The 22,574-nt window shown below is 38.4% G+C and overlaps 1 protein-coding gene across 1 annotated transcript in view; it reads left to right on the top strand.

Moving 5' to 3' along the window:
- Positions 1 to 4,100: 4,100 nt before the first annotated feature.
- The window catches only part of LOC150084020 (NPC intracellular cholesterol transporter 2-like), a 39,337-nt gene continuing 20,863 nt past the window's right edge, over positions 4,101 to 22,574 (top strand). Inside the window, exon 1 of the mRNA XM_090375865.1 lies at positions 4,101 to 4,223. Coding sequence (XP_090231991.1) covers positions 4,154 to 4,223 — 70 coding nt within the window. The 5' untranslated portion in view covers positions 4,101 to 4,153. The remainder of the gene's footprint in view (positions 4,224 to 22,574) is intronic.

Below are 22,574 nucleotides of genomic sequence, written 5' to 3'. Positions count from 1 at the left end.
GTTTAGCAGCCCACACCTCAATCCGTCATAAGACTAAGGGGGCATTGAATAAATGGCGAAGGATACAGAGGTGGTGTTATATCAGAAATTAGGGATTGCTAACATGTTGCAGCCGTAAGCCAAATGCCTTGAATATCTTTTGTAAAATTAGGCTTCCAGTGGCAATCCGAGACCAGTTTGCCAACCTGAAAATAAAGTCTAAACACTGTTCATGCAGTACATTATCATCATAAGAAGGGACACGCAGAGGGTGATGTATGATGTGTTTTTAAATGGATCTTAATGAACTCGTAAACGTGGATATATGTCCTATAAAGTAATGCTCTATCGTTTGAACACTGGAGAAAAAAACTCATAAATTAATCCCCGAAGGGAAAATTCTTTCAAAAAATACAGGAAGCTTGGACACAGTAATGTTTAGGATCAATCAATCATCTTACTTCTAAAACCAAACAAGTGCTGCATATCCGGGTGCTGTTGTTTGACCTCATTCGCAATGCTTACATCAAAGATCAGCTCATATTCCTTAAGTAAGACTCTACAGTTCTAAGAAAATGTTTATATGCCTGGAGCACATAAGTTTATTTTCATTAGAAATCATTAGCAAGTTCAAGTATGCTGCGTTATATATCGTGTTGCTGCTTTTTTTTCCCCTTTACATATGGTGCTTTTTTTTTTGTTTAGTTGTCTGGCTGTTTGGCCCATTGTATCGAAAAAGATTTCTTACTTTTTTTCCCACGAGGAACTTCGTCCTTTAAATGTTCCTACGGAATGGACCAGTTCTATTAATAGCTATTAAATATATATTATTATTTTATCCTTTAGAACACAGTATACTTCCCGTTTTAAACTTCTAAATCTTAATGAAATCCTGTTCTAAATCGTACCCGGCGTACGCCAGATTCAAATTATGTTTTGTTGTTTTTTAAGCTTTCATGTGAGTGCCCGTAGTGCTGTGCTAACGAATTCCTGGAACAAGTCCAATGTCTTTTATCCATTAAAGAGAAAAGGCGTTCAGAAATCTCTGTTTACGATCATGAGATGATTGAAAACAGAGATTAGATATTATCCAACTTAAATGAAATCGAAATTGTGGGAATAAAATAACTTCCAGGCAAACCTGTTTTGTTAAAAATATATTCCAGTTCAAGCCACCATCTAATTTTGAAACACTAGAAATAATTTTATCTTAACTTTAATCAAACAAGTTTTATGTAATAGTGGGTCTGAAAGGGAAACGAATTATAAATCAGCCATAATCACCTGTGCCATCTCTTAACCATTCATGAGCAAACCATGAGCTTTCAGGAAAAAAAAATTATGCGACAGATGAGAAGGGAAGTAGGAAAGGGGGAAAAATTCACATCGAAGCAGAACTGGTAAAATAAGTTTACCAGAAGCAGCAACCATTTCTTTACGTCGAATATCTCCAAATAGTTTATATGGAGAGTAGATATTCGATAAACAATTTTAGAATCGAAAATCCTGATGAAATATATTTTACCATTTTGAAACATTTTAAATGAAAATTTGATAAAAACAAATTCTCCATCGCTATTTAGCACCGGTTCCCTGAGGTTCAGGGTATAAGGAAGAAGTCAAAATTTAGGATCCAGATCAGTGGCACACCCACAAATTTTTGTGGGTAAACTAGAACATTCCACGTTGGTAGCATTTACAGTCGTGAACAGCGACATACAATTATATAATATAAAACAAAATGTTCTTTATCCCCCTCATTCTCTCGTGGGAATGAGGGGAGCTAAAGAATATTATGATTCAGATATAGCCACGTCCTTTCCCTGAATGAAAGAGCAAGCCATGTCTTGTCAAGTTTCACCGAACCTTATCGACATTGGTTTCTAAAATGTATGCAACAGTCACAAATCAGAGCTGCGAGAACCACTGCGTGGTATTACATATTGGTACACAATACAATTATTTGGTCAATGCAAATTAATGGTAAAATGACAGTGAATACGTGAACAACTCATAGAATACAGTTACTTTCAAAAATATTTATTACTAAATTAAATTACAATCACAAGGCAGTATGTGATTCAAATCTTGCCCGGCGTACGCCAGATTCAATTTATGTTTTGTTGTTTTTTAAGCTTTCGTGTGAGTGCCAGTTAGGCAGCGCCGTACTGGAACGAATTCCAGGAACAAGTCCAATGTCATTTTATCCATTAAAGTGAAGAGACGTTCAAAAATCCTGCTAGAGTCTTGTAGACAATGCGCCCGTTTAATCCAGACATCAATGTCCACTTACCTTCAGAAAGGCTCAAGTATTTTCTTATGTGAGTACTTGAAAATAAACCTTAAGAAAGACTGAAGAGAGCTGAGGGAAAAGTGAATTAAAAGTAACTGAAAAGTATTTTATTTTTCACTGAAATTTAAGGAATCGATCATTCTTAATCTTAAATGTAGCCATGAAGACACGCTTCTGAAGTGTATTTTCGTGGGCCAGTTTGCATGTTGACTGAAAAACTCTCTCCGCCTGAGTATTTTTTTAGTAAAATACTTGGTATTTTCTTAGGAAAATACAAAAAATTCCCCAATAAACAAATATTGTGTATTTATTCATGCGAAGTCTCACTATTGGCATAGTTTTGCCCTCAAAACGTCTCTTACAAACTTCTTAAACAGATATGGCAGTTTAAACAGATATGGCAGTTTAAACAGCCCCCCCCCCCTTAATGAGGATTATACATGAAAATGACCACAAATTTCACACCACTTTTTATTTTTTTATTATTATTAACAGTATTTTCTCTATCATTTTACGATGGATACACGATAGTATTTTATTCTTTGCTATTTTATTAATGAACATGCGCGATAGCAATAAAATATGAATTTTATTTAATGAAACTCAAATAAATACTTCGAAGATTATCTGTTGTTCTCAGGGTAACTGGCTTTGGCCACCACTGTTCTATAGCTTATCCAAAGCACAATGGGGCCGTCTGTTTCTGTTTGCTGGACGAAAAACCAAAGTTTCCGGGAGAAAAAGCCCTCGCCCGAGATCGACTAACTCAGCCACGTTGTGAAAAAGACCCATAAAAATTCCTTACGTCATCGACAGAACTCGAACTCAGGTCTTTTTCAAGGCGATTCTACCAACTGTATTACCCACGCTCGTTTCTTTGCAAAAGCCATGTTGCCCATTACTTTTTGAGCAATCCTCATATGATTTCAAACAGTGAATGAGGTAATTGCTTTCAGTTTTCTATTTAGCTGTTAAAATATAATAAAATAAATTTTTAAAAAATCAAAAACCTTTGTAAATTAGTTTATTCAGAAAAAGAGGCTCGCCCCTGTAAAGGTAGCTTTCCACCAAAGTAAATTTTCATTATAATATTGTTTAATAATATTGCACGAAATAAATACTTTATTATTAACTACGGTTAGGAACTGTAGAATGGAAATTAAATTTTTATAGTGGCATACAAAAAACTAGATATCCACAATGTAAAGAGATTTGTCTCTTTACAAATATTCTTTTTAAAAATATTTCTTTTTTTTTTTTTTTTGAGAAAAAATATATAATCTCTCTATTTAAAAGAATCATCTTAAGTTCATGAAGCCAACGCACTGAGTTAGAATATTGTCCAACACCTGAAAGACAGAGATGTCTCCAAAACTTTTCTAAAATTCCTCGACTCCATTTCATCCACAGACTCATTCCACTCTCTATCCAACCAGCAGGTTCTGCTGCGTAGAAATATACTTTTCTATGGGCATTTCCACATGCACTGTTCTAAATAGGAATCTGTAATTCCACTTTTACTTCCAAGCCAATTCAAACCCTCGAATGGCCGGTATCCATTAACAGTTCGACTAAAAATTATGTTTACTCCAGTTAAAGATATGAGAACCCAACCGTTTTCCTTTTTTTTTTACTTAATTTTATTCCAGAATCTACTCCTGTCTCCCACTATCACCACCTTCATTGTTTTTTTTTTTTTTTGTTTTAATGTGCAGGTATAGCTAGGGGCTTTCTAGCAACGAGTATTGGCTGGTTGGCCTACTTCTTCACTTTTTCCATACAATAATAGGCACACATCTCAGACCGGTTCTCAGTCGGTTGCTGGAACTTCAAGTGTTCATAGCTCGTTGTGGGTAAGCAGGTGATCAGCCGCGGATCAACATGCTACGCATTTTACTGATAACCGTGTGCTTGGCTTATGTAAGAGGACAACGGGCTATCGTACATCGGTGTAAGTTGATTTATTTTTTCATCTTCGTTTTATCCAATTATATCGAGCACGTATTCTAGCTCAGAAACTTAACTGTATCAAGAGGTGCACGTCATGTATTTGAAAATTTGATGTAAATTTAAACTCATTTTTTGATGAGTTTCAATTTACAGATCAGAGCATGTTTCTCATTCACTAACAAGAACTGCTCTTCCATCTCACAGATTCACAAGAAGTTTCCACTTGCGTCACTTGAAACTCTTCGCGTTGCGCTGCTATAGTAACCATTCCATATTCTATCTTTTTGCCATGACCAAAAAACTGTAGGTATATTTAGTTAGCTGAGAGAAATAAAAAAGTTTAGCTGTTTGGGTAAGAATGCTAACGATATATCTAGGTCAGGTCGAAGACAGTACAATGAACGTTATTATAATCACTTTGTTTCCTTTTTAAAATTTCTGTTGCAGCATTACCTTATCATCCTCCTGTAACCAGTTACTGACCTCACTTTAAGGTGAATATGGCGTAATTCACATAACGTTGTCCTCATTTTAAAAAACACCAACGATCAGTCAAAATAAGGTATTATAAATTCTGGTTTAATAGCCCATATATTTTAAATTACTCCTAGTACTGCGTGCTCTTTTTAAAAACTAAAATTTCATCCGTTAAATGTGTAATACTTCGAATTCATTATTTTATTTATTTTTTTTATTAAAGCCTTGTTGATTAATGTCGAATTTTTTATTATTTTTATTGGCTGACTGTACCTTGAAACGTATAAAATACAAATTGGAGCATTAATAGTCAAAAAGCCACATAACCGTATCACTACGTCTCTTTAAAGTTTATGCTGTTTAAAGTTGGCGATATGGCACTGACAACCACTTTTTAAAATGGCAGCCGCACTTTCCCACTGCAATGATGCTGAACCCTGGAATGGGCATTTGATTTTATTATCCCAATCGTTTATTGTCAAAAACTGTAATGTAGAAAAATACCAACTGCTTCTAGATGGTTGCCCAAGTGTGGCAGATGAACAAAGGCCTAGATGAAATGTGTGATAAAAGTTAAATGCTAGTCAGTAATTCGATCGCAAAGATATGGTTCCTTAATAACAAAACATTCTCAACCCCACATATTCCGATATAGTCAGACCCACTAGAATCTATACACCTTGGAATGTACCAGGATTCCTTCTTGTTAGCCTTTGTTTGAAGGTTCTCTTTCCCCTGGTAAAACCCTACAGCATCATAACTTAGTTTGATCCATACCTTGTCGTGACTCTACATTATACAGACAGACATTTATAATATTTGGCATAATTAGTTTAGTACTGGCAATATGATGTAAGGAAGCAAAGCTTATACAATGCCAGCCAAAAATAAATTAAGAAAATGGACAAAATTAATAATTTTGCCCATTCTTGCCAATAATTTGTCCAATCTTCTTTAAATTTATTCAAACTGCCCAGTTCCACAACACTAGCATTAGCATTTAATATTAGTAGAGGCATATGATGCAAGAAAGCAAACTTATACAGCATCAGCCAAAAAGAAAGAAAGAAAAAAAAAAGTACCTTCCCATTTCACCCATCCATTCGTTCCAAATGTTTGTCTAGTTCTGCCTTGAATTTATTTAAGCTATCAACTTGCACAACGATAGATGGAAGTTTGTTCCACCAACCAACTACCCGCTGGCTAAAAGCAAATTTCCACATATCTATTCGACAACTGTCTTTCCTCAATTTCAGTTTATGCCCCCTCAGGTTTGTAATTTCAGCAAGAGGAAGAATCCCATCAGCATTGAGCCTGCTCGATGCATTCAAGGTCTTATACACATCAATCAAATCGCCTCGCAGGTGCCTAGGTTTAGTTAACCTTTTTTTTTTTTTTTTTTTTTTTTTACAGCTTTATACACTTCAAATAAGATTTCCAAACCTATATGCAGAATTCTAGATGTATCCTAATCATTGCTTTACACTATGGAATGATAACTTCTTTGTCCCTGCTCGCAAAGTTCCTATATATTATTACCAGAACGGTCATGAACTGTTCTGCAGCCTGTTTTCAATGTTCAGAGAATTTCATATCGGATCGCACATTTCCCTTAGATCTTTTGCCTTATCAACTACCTTGAGTTTGGTGGTACCTAGATGGGTTGTCATTCTAGGATTACTCATATCTAAATTCATTATTTTGCATTTATTAATGTTAAACCTCATTGAGGTTTAACATTAATAAAAATAGCAGATAAAATAAAATAAATAAAAAATAACAGATCACATTTTCAACAAATTTTGTCAATGTTTTTGATTATGTTTAAAATGCCTCTTTTCTGATTCACTTCTCTCAATACCAATGCAATATTTTATTTTATAATTAGAAAGGTATCTCCGCTGAAAAACGAACTTTCGAAACAGGGTAAGACAGAGGAACCAGGACTACTCCAGGCATGTACGAATTCCCTTTCCCCCGAAAACCTACTGGTTGGGAAGCTGTTTAAATAATCGGAACTCTGAAAATAAAATTCATGCGAATAAAGGTTACCCCATGCAAATCGCCAAGTTTCTGCATCTAAGGTGGATAAGAAAATGTAAAATGAATATGGAAAAACTAATTTTATGGTTTTCCACCAGTTTGTGTACAATACCAAAAACATAAATCACCACTGGATCCTATTCAATGTCTTGAATAATCAAAGGTGTTCCTAAGTCCCAGTTCCTTTTGAACTGGTGTGCTCATTCACCTGAAACACAAGATTCCCCTACAAGATCCATAACACCGAGTAACATTATGGCAAAGTGCATTCACCCATTAGTCTAGTTTACAAAATCGTTCTGCCCACCTAGCGGTACCTCAGTGTTCGAAACTACTCAAAAACCAGTCTTTAAGCAGGTGCTTACCTCTTGTTATACATTCCATTCGATGTTCTCTAGTTGGTATTTGTTATAAATCCTAACAGATCAGGTCAGCACTGTTAGAATCAGTTCCCTACCTCAGCTGATTTCAGAACGATTATTTTATTAGGAAATTAACGAGAGAATTATAAGTTTAGTTGAAAATATGGAAAGTATTGAAATAAATAATTTTGCAGAATTCTATATTATGAATGAATTAAATTTCCTTTAGTTTAAAATTGCATATTTTCATTTAATATTATGAATTAAATATATAGCATAGACTGCAACTTAAATTAATTAACCACAGGAATACATATTAAAATCCTAAACATCAATTAGAAGCATTTAAGTTATCATACCATTCTTCTAAACGAGTATAACTTATTAATTTGCTTCAGCCAAACAGCAGAACTAAATAAATTTCATTTTTTGGCATTTCTCTACATCTCATACTGAAACACTAGCGCCCTCTTGCCGTCTGCAAGTTTCATTAAACTTGCAGACGGCAAATATTTATATATTAATAATAATTTTTATTTATGTAATTTATAAACATAAATTTTAAGGAAATATTAAATACTGCAAAATTATTTATTTCAATACTTTCCATATTTTCAACTGAACTTATAATTCTCTCGTACCCCAGTCTAAATAGAATATTTTAGCCGCCTTGTAAGTAGGACTTAAAGAAGTCCTATATTTTAAGCAGGTTTAAAATGCTACTGCAAGTAAACCATTTAAGTCATGTATGGCTGTAACAAGTTTTGCATGTCATGCTTTGCTTTTAGTTTTATTTCGTCCAGCACTTGACCGACTGTTTAGAGAGACATAGCACAATTTCGTATTTCGTCACGATCGTGTTTACCCATTTTCTCATTGCAGCTGGTTTATAAAATATTGCTTTCGTCTGTCCCACAAATATAGGGGTTAATAGTGCAAATACAACAGCCTACGAATACGTTAAATTGAGTGCACTAAATTTGGAAGTTTTTAATAAAATACTTTTGCTGGATAGGCACTAGTGAGTTGATATCACTTAAGCTGTGAAGAGAGGGTGTTTTTTTACGGGTTAGCGACGCACCCTAGCGGGAGAATTCTGTATTTCTAAGTTAATAATGAAGTTTGAACAGTCCGGTTCAGTGGTGGACAATAAGAAATATGTTTCGGCAGAAAGAAGCCCATGAGGTTGATTAAAAATATTGCCCATGTAGGGAAAGCGATTATTTTTTGCTCAAGGAAATCTGTAAAACAATTTTCGCAACAGCTAGTTTTAAAAGAAACCACTTTAAGTATTTTTCAACAAGACTGAAAACTGTCCTCCTTACAATATGCAGATACCAACAATTCTTGACCGACGCTGACAAAGAAAGACAATTCGCCTTTTCTGATTCATTTCGTTAACGTTTGAAAATCAGTATAACAATTATTCTCCTCATATGATTCACCACAAAGTGTATGTCCACTTCAGCTGATGCTTCAATAAACAGAATATGTGCATTCTGTTTATTGACTGGCAATGAGGACACGGGTTTTTTCCAGCCGGTGCGGGTAGGAGAGATTATAACCACTGTGATACTTGCGAGTACTACATCTATGGTCACAGATCACGCACTGTTCATTTAAAATCCATACTTTAACAAACAATGAAAACGATGCTAATGTCAAATTAATAAAAGATTCGCTGTGGCTCGAACTATATGTTGCCAACTGATCCACAACTGCAAAATAGTATTAGTAGTGCCAAAAGATGCAAGAAAGCAATCTTATAAAGCATTAGCAAAAACAAAACAAAAAAACTTTTCACATCACCTGTCCAGCCCCTCTAATAATTTGTCTATTTTTTTTTAAATTTATTTAACCTACCCACTTCAGTAACAACAGATGGAAGATTTTGCAATCAACCATCCGCTGGCTGAAGGCAAACTCCCTCCTGTACATCTATCCTGCAACCATCCTTCCTCGATTTGAACCCCACGTGTGTGTGTGTGTGTGTGTGTGTGTGTGTGTGTGTGTGTGTGTGTGTGTGTGTGTGTGTGTGTGTGTGTGTGTGTGTGTGTGTGTGTGTGTGTGTGTGTGTGTGTGTGTGGTCTGAGCAAGAGGAAGAATGCCATCAGCACTGAGCTTGCTCAATCCATTCAAAGCCTGAAACCCCAATCAGATCACCTAGCAGATGCCTAGTTTACAGACGCTAAAATTTGCAGAACTGAAGCCTTTCTTAGTATATAAGTCTTTCTTTTGTTACCTTCGCCAATCTCGTTCTCCTTCTCTGCACCTGTTACAGAAGATCTACATCCTTCCTAAAATGGGGCCTCCTGACCTGCATGAAGTACTCAACGCGGCCTAACCATGGCCGTGTACAAAGGATAATCACCTCCTTATCCCTGCTAACAAAGTTCCTGTATATCATTGACAATACACCATGAGCTGTCCTGCCAGCCTGTCTGCACTGCTCAGAGAACTTCATATCTGACGGTACAATTACCTCCCAAAGTATTTTTCAGTTTCCCCAGTGCTGAATGTAGTACCACACAGGTCCAAGTCAAGTCGCTGCAAGACAACCCGTTGTACGACAATTTGGTGTGTGCGCAACAATTCGGTGTATCACACAGAGATCAGAAATTAACATAATCAGTGAAGTAAAAGATATGGAAAATTAAAGAAATTTTGGCGAATTAGAAAGGAGGAATGCAGAAATTTAGAAAAAAAAAATATATATATATATTTTTTTTTTATCCATTTATTTCGTATAAAGGATTCACGCTGATCCTTCTTATAAGCGGGAGTGCAATCGAGTACATGCATATTTCGGCATGACTATCCATATTTTAACATCTTTAATACTAACTAAGCGACTTTTGGGGTACCATCCCTTAGGATAGTCGGGAACAATCACGGACTCTGGTGAAAATGCCTTACTGCGCTGAGCCAGAAAGCTTTTCCACATAAGGGACTTAGACTCTAATTTCCATCCCTATACAATCTCCAGGGAAGCATTTCCTAGAAAATGCAACTTACAGAAGTGAAAGTAAAGTGCGAACTAGATTCTCTCGTATCCCAATCTTTAACCTGTCCGTGGCACTTTTTTTAATAGAATTTCCTAAAAAACGAAGGTGGACAGCATAAATAATACAAAATATCACGAACGTTATAGTGATCACTAAATCCACGCTTTTCAGCACGGCATGTTAAAAGATTGCATTTTCTGTCTTGCTTTGCAATACACAGAATTCTCTCAAAGAAATCACCGAATCGTCGTTCTCAACGAATTGTCGTAGTCACCAATTGTCTTTCACGCAACTGTCATTCACCATATTTTCTCGTATATCAACTGTCATGAAAGGAATTGTCAAATACAGCGAACTCTTATGCACCGAACTGTCTTGCAACAAATTGACAACATGATCCCGTACCACACAGTTGATTGATTGATCCATTCATTGTTGTGGTGTTTTAGGGGCATCAGTAACTTAGGACATAATGCACAGTATATAATATGCCTGTAAACTGCGTGTGTTCTGTTGTCGAATTGCTGTTTGCTGGAAGAAAAACCGGAGTTTCCGGGAGAAAAAACCATGCTACCTTAGCCTGAGACCGACTAACTCACCCACGTTGTGAAAATGCCCATAAAAATTCCTTGCGTCATTGACAGGATTCGAACTCAGGTCTTTTCCACCCAGTGGGGGTGGGAGGACGGCGATTCTACCAACTGTGCTACCCACGAGGGCTCAAAGTTCGTATTATCAAAAGCTCTCCTGAAATCGTATGATATCAAAATTATTACCATATATGATATTAATTTTTTTTTTTTTTTTGCATCCAATCCCTTTGTTACTGCATCAGTTGTTACGTTAATCTGGGATTACTGCTACCCATATGCAGTACCTTGCATTTGTCAATGCCAACTTAAACTGCCATTTCACAGTTCATTTGTCTAATTTTTCTAGACTTTGTTGCAGTAGCGTACTGTCATTCCTGTCATAAAACACGCTGCCAACTTTTGTATCATCTGCAAACTTGGACATTAAGCCTGATATACCTTCATCAATATATTAATAAATATAAAAAACGAAATTCGGCCCAGCACTGAACGCTGAAAGACTCCGCTAATAACATTAGTCCTGGAAGAGCAGTGTCCATTAATAACCACTCTGTCTTCTCTTGCTCAATCATCCTTTTATCTATAGCAGTAACTTTGTCTTAATGCCACACTGCTCCAATTTATACAGCAGTCTATTATGAGCAACAATATCAAAGGCTTTCCTCAAATCCAAGTATATGATATCAAAATTAATTTTTTTTTGCATCCAGTTCCCTTGTTACTGCATCACAGTATCTAATTAGACTGGTCAGACAAGATCGCCCCTTAACAAATCCAGACTGCAGTATAATTGCATTACTGTCTAGATGGGCCTGCATTACTTCTTTAACCAGTGACTCCATTATTATCTCTAGAATAGAAATTCCAAAGAAAATAGTGGAATCACTGGTTAAACAAGTAATGCAGGATCTGTAACTACTCATGATAACAGATCTGTAATTACTCATGTCACCTTTTGATCCCCGTTGTGAATTTGGGATACATTTTCACATCTCCAGGAACGTCCGTGAATCCAATGATGCTCTAGTAATTATGGTTAAAGGTTTGCTTACCTCCTTTGCTGCCTGCCTTAATATAATTGGATATATCTCACCTAATCGAGTCATCCCCTTTTTAGTTTATCTTCAACAATTTCTCTTCCAGTTTCCTTTCAGTTATCACAAAATCATTTAGCTCTGTTAGAATTTGATAGACATTCCATTCCCTAAAGAATTCCCTAATGTGCGAATGTAGGTGCAAAATACCTATTCAGTTTGTCAGCAACCTGAGCAGGATCATCAACAGTTAATCCATTCATATCTAGTGGATCAAATGTGATTTAACACCTTCCTTCTACTACTTACACAAGTAAAGAAGCTATTGCTGCTTTTATTTGCATTCTTTGCAAAAGACTTAATCTGCCTTAGCTTGTATAACTTCCTTTGTGACTTGATTACAGACTAATTTATATCTACCATAGGCTTCTGAATTGCATGATAATTTACATATATGCCATGCATTTTTCTTCTCTGCCATAAGTCCATCAGTTCATCTGATATCCATTTCGGTCTAAGTGTGGGCAATGTAATGGTGCGGGAACTGTTTACTTGATACACATTGGGCTTAAATAACAATTGGATATCGCAGGTTATCTGGAAATTGTTTCTGCCCAGAGAGCACCTACAAGTATCTAGGTGTTCTCTTGGATAATAAAATGTATTCGTACCACACTGAAAGCAATTGAAAGAAAAAGTAGAGAAATGTGCAGGAAAAATCTCCAGAATAATTAGAAAGTATCGGGGACTAAAAGGGTGAACTCCCAAGCTCTGTTACCAATGTATATTCCTGCCGATCCTTACCTATGATGCCAGTGCCTGGAGGCACCTTACCATAATCAAAGCCATACAAAACCATCTGCAACAGACACAAAGGATCGCACTTCTTATAATTTCCAGAGCATAATAGACTGTTTCGACGCAGGCCCTCCAAGCAATATGTGACAAGCCCCCCCCCCCATCATAGATATAGAGGTTCAGTACTGTAACTTTAAATAACATCAAGGGCATATCTGTCACATTAAATGGCATCTCCCCTGATTCCGCACAAAGCAAAGCAGCAGAAACAAAAAAGGATAAGAATTAAACTAATCGAAAATTGGCAGCAAATCTGGAGTAACTGGCCCCTGGCATGGTGACGGCGTCATTTTTCCCTTTAGTGAAAGAACACACAAAAAACCAGCTCAACTGGCTGAACCCGAGTCTATACGCTACATTTCTCTTGACAGGCCACGGCAGCCTCAATTGGAAGCTCCACTCTCAGGGCATTGCAACCTCACCTCTGTGCCAATGGCAGGAATGGCACAGATCCTGGCGTGGCTCTTTGACTGCCCAACCTATTCTGAGTTTCGGATGGAGCTCCAACTGATAACTACCAGCACATCAGAGGATACTGCCCCACTCTTCGCTTCCTCCAAATAGTGCTTCCAAGCCTTCTCTGTTTGTTTGTTTGCTATTTGGTTTGGTTTAGTTTGCAATATGGCTTTAGTTGCATTAGCAACTAAAGCCATATTGCCCTGACCTTTCCGGATCCTCCGTATTTGGTGGTCACGGGCTCGAACCCCGGTCTAATCAAGAAGCATGTGCTACGCTGTTGTTTATTTGTTTATTTGGTTTTTAGGAGCATTAGCAACTAAGGCCATATTGCTCCGGGATATGCGGTGGTCATTCCCTGACCTTTCCGCATCCTCCGTATTTGGTGGTGACGGGCTCGAACCCCGGTCTAATCAAGAAGCGATGTGCTACCACTGCTGCTCCTGCCCACCTGGCTAGGAGGGCGCCTAAGCCTTCTCTACCTATGCCAATAGAGTATTCAAAAGAAGGCTCAGAATAATGCAACCTCTCCCTTAGAAACTGTAAATTGCAATACTCACGTGTCTCTACAATCTGCTCAATAACCTGTATCAACAAAATTCCGAAGCACTGATATACTAGTGGAATAAATGGACACACCGAAAACACCAACAGATGACAAGACAACTATCGAGACTGATACAGCGAAGAATGAGATCTACTATTATGGTGATGACTAGTACTGAATTTCACGCAGGCAGTACTTTTTTTTTTTAAACCTAGCAAGGGGTGGGATCTTTCCGGACCCGGTGACCCCGGTCTGGTCACACTCGATGGAGCTCTATCTGCTCAAATCTTCTGGACAACAAGCAACGCCATGGTCCATCCATCCTATTTCTGCTTTCTTTCTACCTCATATTTTCATACTAGGACACTCCATTCCACAAGCTGCAGTGGCCTTGTAAAAGTTTGAGTGATATATTCCAAGGGGTATCCTACTCGCTATTTGGTGTACATAATAAAGTGACTGATTTGTGTATAATACAGAAATATAAAATAAATTAACGAATAATTAACATGCAAATACCACAAAGGTTATATCATTCCCTTTACATTCTACTAATACACAATGCTGTTATAGACTCACATTTTACGCATTCATTCTGAAATAGGCGTGTAGTCTAGTTTGTCGGAACTGATGATAGTGTTTTTTCCAGTACATAATTCTTAATAGTGGTCAGATGCAATAAATGAAGATGTTCACTACCACTCTGACGTTTTGACCACGCTATCATCTCACTAATGTTTTCAAGAACTTAGTTAATTTCTGGTGCATTTTCCTTGCAAGAGCCATCCACATTATCTTCTGACGTCCCTCCCTCTGTCACCAGATTTCTGTTTGTCGATTGTCTTCCCACTGTTCACAGAGGCTACGATTTCTTCCTCACTCAGGTAATGCGCAACTGGAGCTTCCATATCCTCCTCAATCCAAGCAGCCAGGTCATTGCTCCAAGACTACCACCGAGTACGTGTTACACCAGGTACGTGCTACCACCAAGCAGCCCTTGCGTCTTGTTCTGAAAATGCTGCTAATTCAAGGTTAAAGTAGTAATCTCATTTTTTCCAACAGTTTTCAATTGCTGTTGGGCTTACTTTCTCCAAAGCTAATTCAATATTGTATGCAGTCTTTCAGTGTTAATGTTTTCAGAAATTCTAGACCTGGAATTTTCTGAGTTCACAGTATCACAAGTAACTCACTACGACAGTAGGCTTTGAAGGCTCAAATAATGCCCTGGGCTAAATTAGTGCAGTTGTGTTCCTTGGCAGAAAAGCGACTCTGATCTTGCCATCTTTCGATTTCAGGACATCAGCCGAAAGATGAGCTGTGCAGTGATCCAACAGTAACAGAGTCTTTTCTTCAAGTTTTTTGGAAAGCAAGTGGCATCTCACCGATGGTACGAATTCAATTTAAAACCAGAAAGTAAAAATATCACGTCATCTAAGCGTTGGAGCTATTTTTATAAACCACAGGTAGAGATTTCGAGTTGCTAAAGACATTGTGCATCAGTAAAAGTCGAGGACTTTGGCTTTTACCGATGCACAATGGCTTTAGCTTGTGATTTTCAGTCTTGTTTGCACAGTAACACAGTAATTGTCTTTTTATTAGTTTTCATGCCCGCTTTTCTGGGTGCCTTTTTAATATCCAGTGACTTGTCGGGAAAGAGTTTATAATACAATGCTGTTTTGTCACAGCTGTACAACTGTTCATCTGATTAACTCACCATCTTGAATCACACTACGCGAAAATTCATTTATTTTTATTATGTATGTATGTACTTGTCTAAGGTGGCACCCAGACTAACGTCCATCTCCACCTGTATTTAAGTATTATATGAATGGGCTTGTAGTGTATAATGTATAATGTCTGTAATATGTTATATAAAAAAACAGGCCCCCTCTGCCACCAGGGAGCAGGCACCACCTCAGTATCTGCTACCTATCATTATGCAAGTGAAGCCCGGCCAGGTTCTACTTCACTCTCTGCGCTGTTTGCATTAACACCCAGCACTAACACCCATAGTGCAATACCGGTGAGTGCCAACAACCCTGCTCCCAGGCTGCCCATACCGGAAGCCTACAAAACAAAGCAAAAAAAGCACCCAAAACCCATAAGGTAAATGCCGCATCAGTTTTCTTTCTGATGCCTGCAAAAAAAAAATCTCCGACTCGAACGAGTTTGGAAGGGAAAAAAAAATAATAATAATAAAATAAATAAATACGCAGAAATTCAGGAAATGCTTCTGCTACTGATTACAGCAGCAGAAGGTGACATTAGTCATCTTTAGCTGGTCACATTAGTCACCTTCAGCTGGTGACATTAGTCACCTGTTGAGTCGCCAAAGACATCTTTGGTGACATTAGTCACCAAATGCAAATTCACCTACAAGGCTAACCTGTGGTATCTCATCACGAGAGATCTGTAGATTTACTTAACAAGTACAGGTCAATGCTGAAAAAAAGCCGTGAGTTAGGGTTGAATTTGAAAGTGTTTGCAATTCTGCCCAGACACGATAGGAGGGAGTATATCATGAGAGTCATCAATCAGTTCGGCCCTGGAGAGATTGCGTAAGGATCAAAGGGTAGAATTTTTTTCGGCGTGTTCTGTGCTTACTAACAGGAGAGACTGCTTCTACAGGGATGGAATACACTTAAATAGAAAGGGTGCAAGAATATTTGCTGATGCCATCGAGGCAGTGTTAGGTTGGTCGGAAAACTGCTAGTTTGGGAGATTCGCAGAAGTTGTTAGTTAAGGAACTAGTTGTTGTAGGTGACTCTCATGTCAGAAAAACGCGGAACATATTGTGCAAAAAGGATAGATGGAACGGGACAAGGGTATGTCTGCCAGGGGCAAAGGCTGATGACGTTGTAGAGCAGATATCATCTTTTAAGGGCACAAAGGGTGATATTGTTGTGCACGTTGGCATTAATGATATTAAGAGTAGGAGACCGGAGGAATTACTTAACAAGTACAGGTCACTCTTGAAAAAAAGCCGTGAATTAGGGTTGAATTTGAAAGTGTCTGCAATTCTGCCCAGACACGATAGGAGGGAGTATACAATTAGAGCCTTATCGATCAATTCGGCCTTGGAGAGATTGTGCAAGGCTCAAGGGGTAGAATTTTTCTCAGCCTGGTCTGTGCTTATTAACAGGAGAGACTGCTTCTACAGGGATGGGATACACTTAAATATAAAGGGTGCAAGAATATTTGCTGATGCTATCGAGGCAGAGTTAGGTGGGTCGGAAAACTACTAGCTTGGGGGGGGATACACGGACTAGTAGATTAACAGTAGCCTCTGGCAGAGGTGAAAGTGATTCTTGCACTTCTTCTATTGAAATGCAATTGAGCAGCAGCCTGGAAAGCAAGGCAATGGGGATTTCCAGGACTGCTGGGAGTCATAGTAGAACAAGTAAATACATGGGCTGTGTTAGGGTAACTAAGAGTAGAAACAGGTGCATGTATACTTGCATGTACACCAGTGCTGGGAGTATAGTTAATAAATTCGATGAGCTTGAAGCGCTAGTCAAGATATCAAAGGCAGTTATTGTTGTGATATCAGAAACGTGGTGTCACACAGACATAAGCAGTGCAGAATTGTAATTTGGGGAGTACAATGTGTACAGAAAGGATAGACAAGACAGGAAGGGGGGGGGGCAGATTATGCTGTTAGTTAAGAAACACATAAAATCTAAGGAAGTGTATCAAATTGATGTTGGTGGACTGCAATGTTGAGTCTGTTTGGTGTGACATAAGCACTGGGAAAGGGAAAATGAGAGTAGGTCTGTGTTATAGGCCTAATGAATCTGATGAGTATAATGAGCAATTGTGCAGAGAAATAGAGTGGGCCAGTAAATCAGAGTGTCTTATAATGGGGGATTTTAATTTCCCAGAGATAGACTGAAATTTGTGGGTTGGTCACTCACACACTAGCAAGGCTTTTGTGGATTTATTGGATGACTGCTTTCTACATCAGCATGTTCGGGAGGCAACTAGAGGGAGTAATACTCTTGATGTGATTATCAGTAGTGATGATGCATGCATTAAGAATCTGCAGATAAAGGAACCACTAGGTGGCAGTGATCAGAGTGTGCTGAAGTGGGATTTACTCAAAGAGGTAACTACCATCAAGGGTAAAGGGAAGGGTTTTTGCTTTCGTAAAGGTGACTACGGTGGTCTGAGACAGTATTTAAATTCTATACGGTGGGACCAACTGATGATGTTACCAACAGAAAATTCAAAATGGGAAGCATTCAAAGGATTAATCTTGGAAGCTACTAGGCTATTCATACCAACTAAGAAATATTGTTCAAGAATCAGGCCTAAATGGAGGTCAGATGAACTAATTAGACAGAGAAGAAAAATGCATGAGATACATATAAAATAACAGGTGACACAGAAGCCTATGATAGATATAAGCTGGTCTGTAACCAAGTCACAAAGGAGGTTAGGCACGCAAAGGCAGATTACGAGAAATCTTTGGCAAAGGATGCAAAGAAAAAGAGCAAAGAGTTCTTTACTTATCTAAACTGTAGAAGGAAGGGGATGAATCAGATTGGTTCACTTGATATCGATGGTTCAACTGTTGATGATCCTGCTCAGGTAGCTTACAAACTAAATGAATATTTTGAATCTACATTCACACATGAGGAGTTATTCAGGGAGGGGAATGCCAGAGGTGTATTGAACTCTGGCAGTAAGCTTGTTGAAGATAGACATAAGAAAGGCACCTGGGATGGATTGAACCTATCCAGTTATATTAAAGGAGGCGGCAAAGGAAGTACGCAAAACCTTAGCCATAATTATGAGAGCTTCCTTGGATTCAGGGGAGGTACATATGGACTGGAGATGTGCAAATGTGACCCCAATCCACAAAGGAGGATCAAAGGGAGATACAGGTAATTACAGACTGTTAGTTACAGACTGTTACAGACTTGGATTCAGGGGAGGTACCCATGGACTGGAGATGTGCAAATGTGACCCCAATCCACAAAGGAGGATCAAAGGGAGACACAGGTAATTACAGACTGTTAGTTTAACTTCTGTTTCAGGGAAATTAATGGAGGCACTGGTTAAAGAAGCATTGTAGGATCATCTAGACAAGACTTCAGTTATAGCTCGGACACAGCATGGGTTTGTTAAGGGGAAGTCTTGTTTGACCAATTTGATTGGATACTATGACGTCGTCACAAAGGAACTGAATGCAACGAATAATATTGATACCCATGTATTTGGTATCAAAGTTGATACGTGACCCCAGAGTCACGTATCAACTCTGTGGTACTACACTGATAGTGGTAGAGAACGAAAAGGACCTGGGATAATTGTGCAGGCATATATGAAGTTTTCTGAGAAGTGTAGACGGTCTGTAAGAGTAGCTCATGGTGTCTTGTTAATGATATACAGGAATGTTTCTAGCAGGGATATGGAGGTGATTATCCCCTTGTATAAGGCAATGGTCAGGCCACACCTTGAGTATTGTATACAGGTCTGGAGGCCTCATTTTAAGAAGGATGTAGAGCTGTTGGAGCGAGTACAGAGAAGGGCAACAAGATTAATAAATGGAACAAAGGGTTGCTCTTACGAAGAAAGGCTTAATTTTGCAAATTACAGTGTCTGGAGACTAGGCACCTGCGAAGTGATCTGATTGAGGTGTATAAAGTCTTGAATGGTTTGAGCATGCTCAATGCTGATGGGATTCTTCCTCTTGGTCAGAATAATCACCTGAGAGGGCATAAATTCAAACTGAGGAAAGACAGTTGTAGAATAGATGTTCGGAAGTTTGCCTTTAGCCAGTGGGTGGTTGATTGCTGGAACAAACTTACATCTGCCGTTGTTGAAGTTGATAGCTTAAATAGATTCAAGGCAGAACTTGACAAACATTTGGAGCAAGTGGATGGGTGAAATAAGGTTTTTTTTTTTTTTTTTTGGCTGATGCTATATAAGCTTGCTTTCTTGCGTCATGTGCCTTTGCTAATGCTAATTGTAATGCTAAAAGATTAACGGTAGCCGCAGGCAGAAACGAAAGTGATTCTTGCACTGCTTCTATTGTAATGAGCAGCAGCCTAGAGAGCAAGTTGCTGGACACTTCAAGAGCTGCTGTGAGTCACCATGGAACAAGAAAATACATGGTCTGTGTTAGGGTAACTAAGAATAAGAACAAGTGCATGTATACTTGCATGTGCACAAATGGTATAAGTATAGTAAATAAAATTGATTAATTTGAAGTGCTGATCAAGACATCAAAGGCAGATATTGTTGGGATATCAGAGACATAATGTTACACAGATATAAGCAGTGCAGTTTGTGGAGTACAATGTGTACAGAAAGAACAGACAGGGCAGGAAGGGAGGAGGGGTTATGCTGCTAGTTAAGAAACACATAAAATCTAAGGAAGCGCATCCAGTTGACATGGGTGGACAGTGCAATGTTAAGTCTGTTTGGTGTGAAATAAACACTGGAAAAGGGAAAATGAGAATAAGAGTATGTTATAGGCCTAATGACGCTGATGAGTACAATGAGCAGTTGTGCGGAGAAATAGAATGGGCCAGTAAATCAGATTGTCTTGTAATAGGGGATTTTAACTTTCCAGATTGACTGGAACTTGTGGGTTGGTCACTCGCACGCTAGCAAGACTTTTGTGGATTTATTGGAGGATTGTTTTCTACAGCAACATGTTAGAGGGGCAACCAGAGGGAGTAATACCCTTTTGCAGTGTAATTATTTCTGACTCCCTAGAATTTACCATATTTTGAGAAAAATAAATCAAAACCAGTGTCTGGTTTTACCGACTGGGCTAGCCCGCTGGGTAAAGTGCCTGCCTAGCAACCCAAAGGTCGCGGGTTCGAATCCCGCCTCGGGCTTGGATCAAAAAGTACTGCAAAAATCTTGGAAGGTGCATTATGGCCACAGAAGCCGATGCGCTACCAAAAAAAAGTGTGTCTGGCCTATCACAGTGCCAAAATGAAATCACGTGATTTCTCCATAAATCACTCCTCAGTTTATGTATATTTTTGCCTTATTTAGCCCTTAACAGTTTTTGCTAATAAGAAATTGCATAATTAACCTTGAATTTAGATGTAGTAATTTCAATATTAATTTCAATTATTTCAAAAAAAGTGGCCATGAACTGATCAATAACGTACTTCAGTAATCATTTTGCAAACGATAATTTTTTTTTTCTTGCCTCACAAAAGCGCTACTAGAGGGCACCAAAACGTGTTTTTCTTCTGACGCTGACATTTCGAAAATTTCTGATAAAATATTTCGTCAGGCGCCAGCATGAATGATAATTAAAAATAAATATTTTATTAATAAGAATTTAAAAATAAGCATTTATTAAATAAAAATTATTAAAAATTATTAAAATAATGTGGTAATAATAATAAAAGGTATAATAAATTTCATACTTATAATGTTAAAAAAAAATTGCAATAAATGATTACGAGCAGGATCATTCTCTTATAATGTGGGGAGTGCTAAGGAAGAAGAGGAAAAAACTGATCATGGACAAATTTTGCTTGATATAAAGAACGCTGAATCAACGGGTTTTAGAGGGTAGTGTGTTACTCAACCGAATGCACAGCAAACTAAACTCGTAATTGCTGACACCTGCCAATGGATTCCAATTATCATTAAAGCATGTTTCCTTGAAGATTATCATTCTCAGTATATTTTCCTCAAAATTTCTTGTTCCAAGAGACCCCTACTAGGCGCTATCTGTTCTGCCCATTTGGATTTAGCCTTCTGACAATCGGTTCCGACACATATTCAAGGATTCTTGAGTTTAACCTTCCACGGAAAGTAGAAGGCCTATTAAGTGGTGTCTTGCAGCGAAGTGAACCGGATATCCCAAGGGTATCAAATAAATAATCTTCATTGCACGTATAAGACATGATACAGCTTATTCACCACGGTATGTTGATAGGGGTATCACACAGAAATAAAATTAAGAAAATAACTCAAACTCAATACAACATTTAACACACCCACAAATATACACAATGTGATCGCTGAATTATGACCACCTATCTAATACTGTGTTGGCCACCGTTCGCACGGATGAGCCGCCCGCCCTACACAGTCATTACCTCCACTAGATGTCCGAAAACGTCCGTAGGGATCTGAGCCATGCTGCTTGCAAGGCTTTGTATAGTGTTGGAAGAGATTACGGTTGCGTATCCATACTCCTCACTTCCCATTCCAAAACATCCCACAAGTGTTCAATTGGATTCAGGTCACGCAAATTTGGAGGCTAATCAAGATAGGCAATATCTTCACTATGTTTCCCGAACTACTCGTGCACAGTGCAGGACCGATGACAAGGCGCATTATTGTCTTGGAAGATCCGGAAAAAATGTAACATGGCAGGATGCACATGGCCTCCTAAGACTTGCTGGTAAACCTCATCAGTGATGCAGAGGCTTGGAAAACTACAGATGTCGCTTAACCATTAACGCTATGTATTACTAAAAAAAGACCTCGCCGGTGAAACGTTGGTCCATACGCACCACAAGTTCTAGTTCTTGCCAGTAAAACATGCCCCATATTAAGCAACCACCGCCCCCTGCCTAGACAGTGGACACCATTTACGATGGGTCCATAAACTCGTGTTGCTTTCGCCGAAAGTGTCCGTCGGCGTGTTGCACCAGGTATTTTTGACCCATCCGACCAGTACAGTCATTTCCAGTCCTCCAGTGTCCAACCAGCATGTTGTTGATACCACAGCAATCGCCGTGGTATCAACAACAATTATGGAGTTATCTGCTATGAAACTCCATACGTCTGAATGTGCGGCTCATCATCATCATCATTTGGGACATTGTTCTTGTATTTTCCATATTGTATTGCGATGTTAACTGTTGCACAGTAACCTGCCGTTGAACCTGTACAACGCGTATAGGTTCAACGTGTGAACCTGTACCACTCTGCCAGGTCGGCTGCCGCGAGAGACCCGAAGGATCAGGGTTTCGTCTGTGAATCTCGTATG

Source organism: Mastigoproctus giganteus, chromosome 6, assembly GCF_048544385.1.
Source record: "Mastigoproctus giganteus isolate SK-2022 chromosome 6, ASM4854438v1, whole genome shotgun sequence".
Lineage (NCBI taxonomy): Eukaryota > Metazoa > Arthropoda > Arachnida > Uropygi > Thelyphonidae > Mastigoproctus > Mastigoproctus giganteus.
This window is presented reverse-complemented; position numbering and strand designations above follow the sequence as displayed.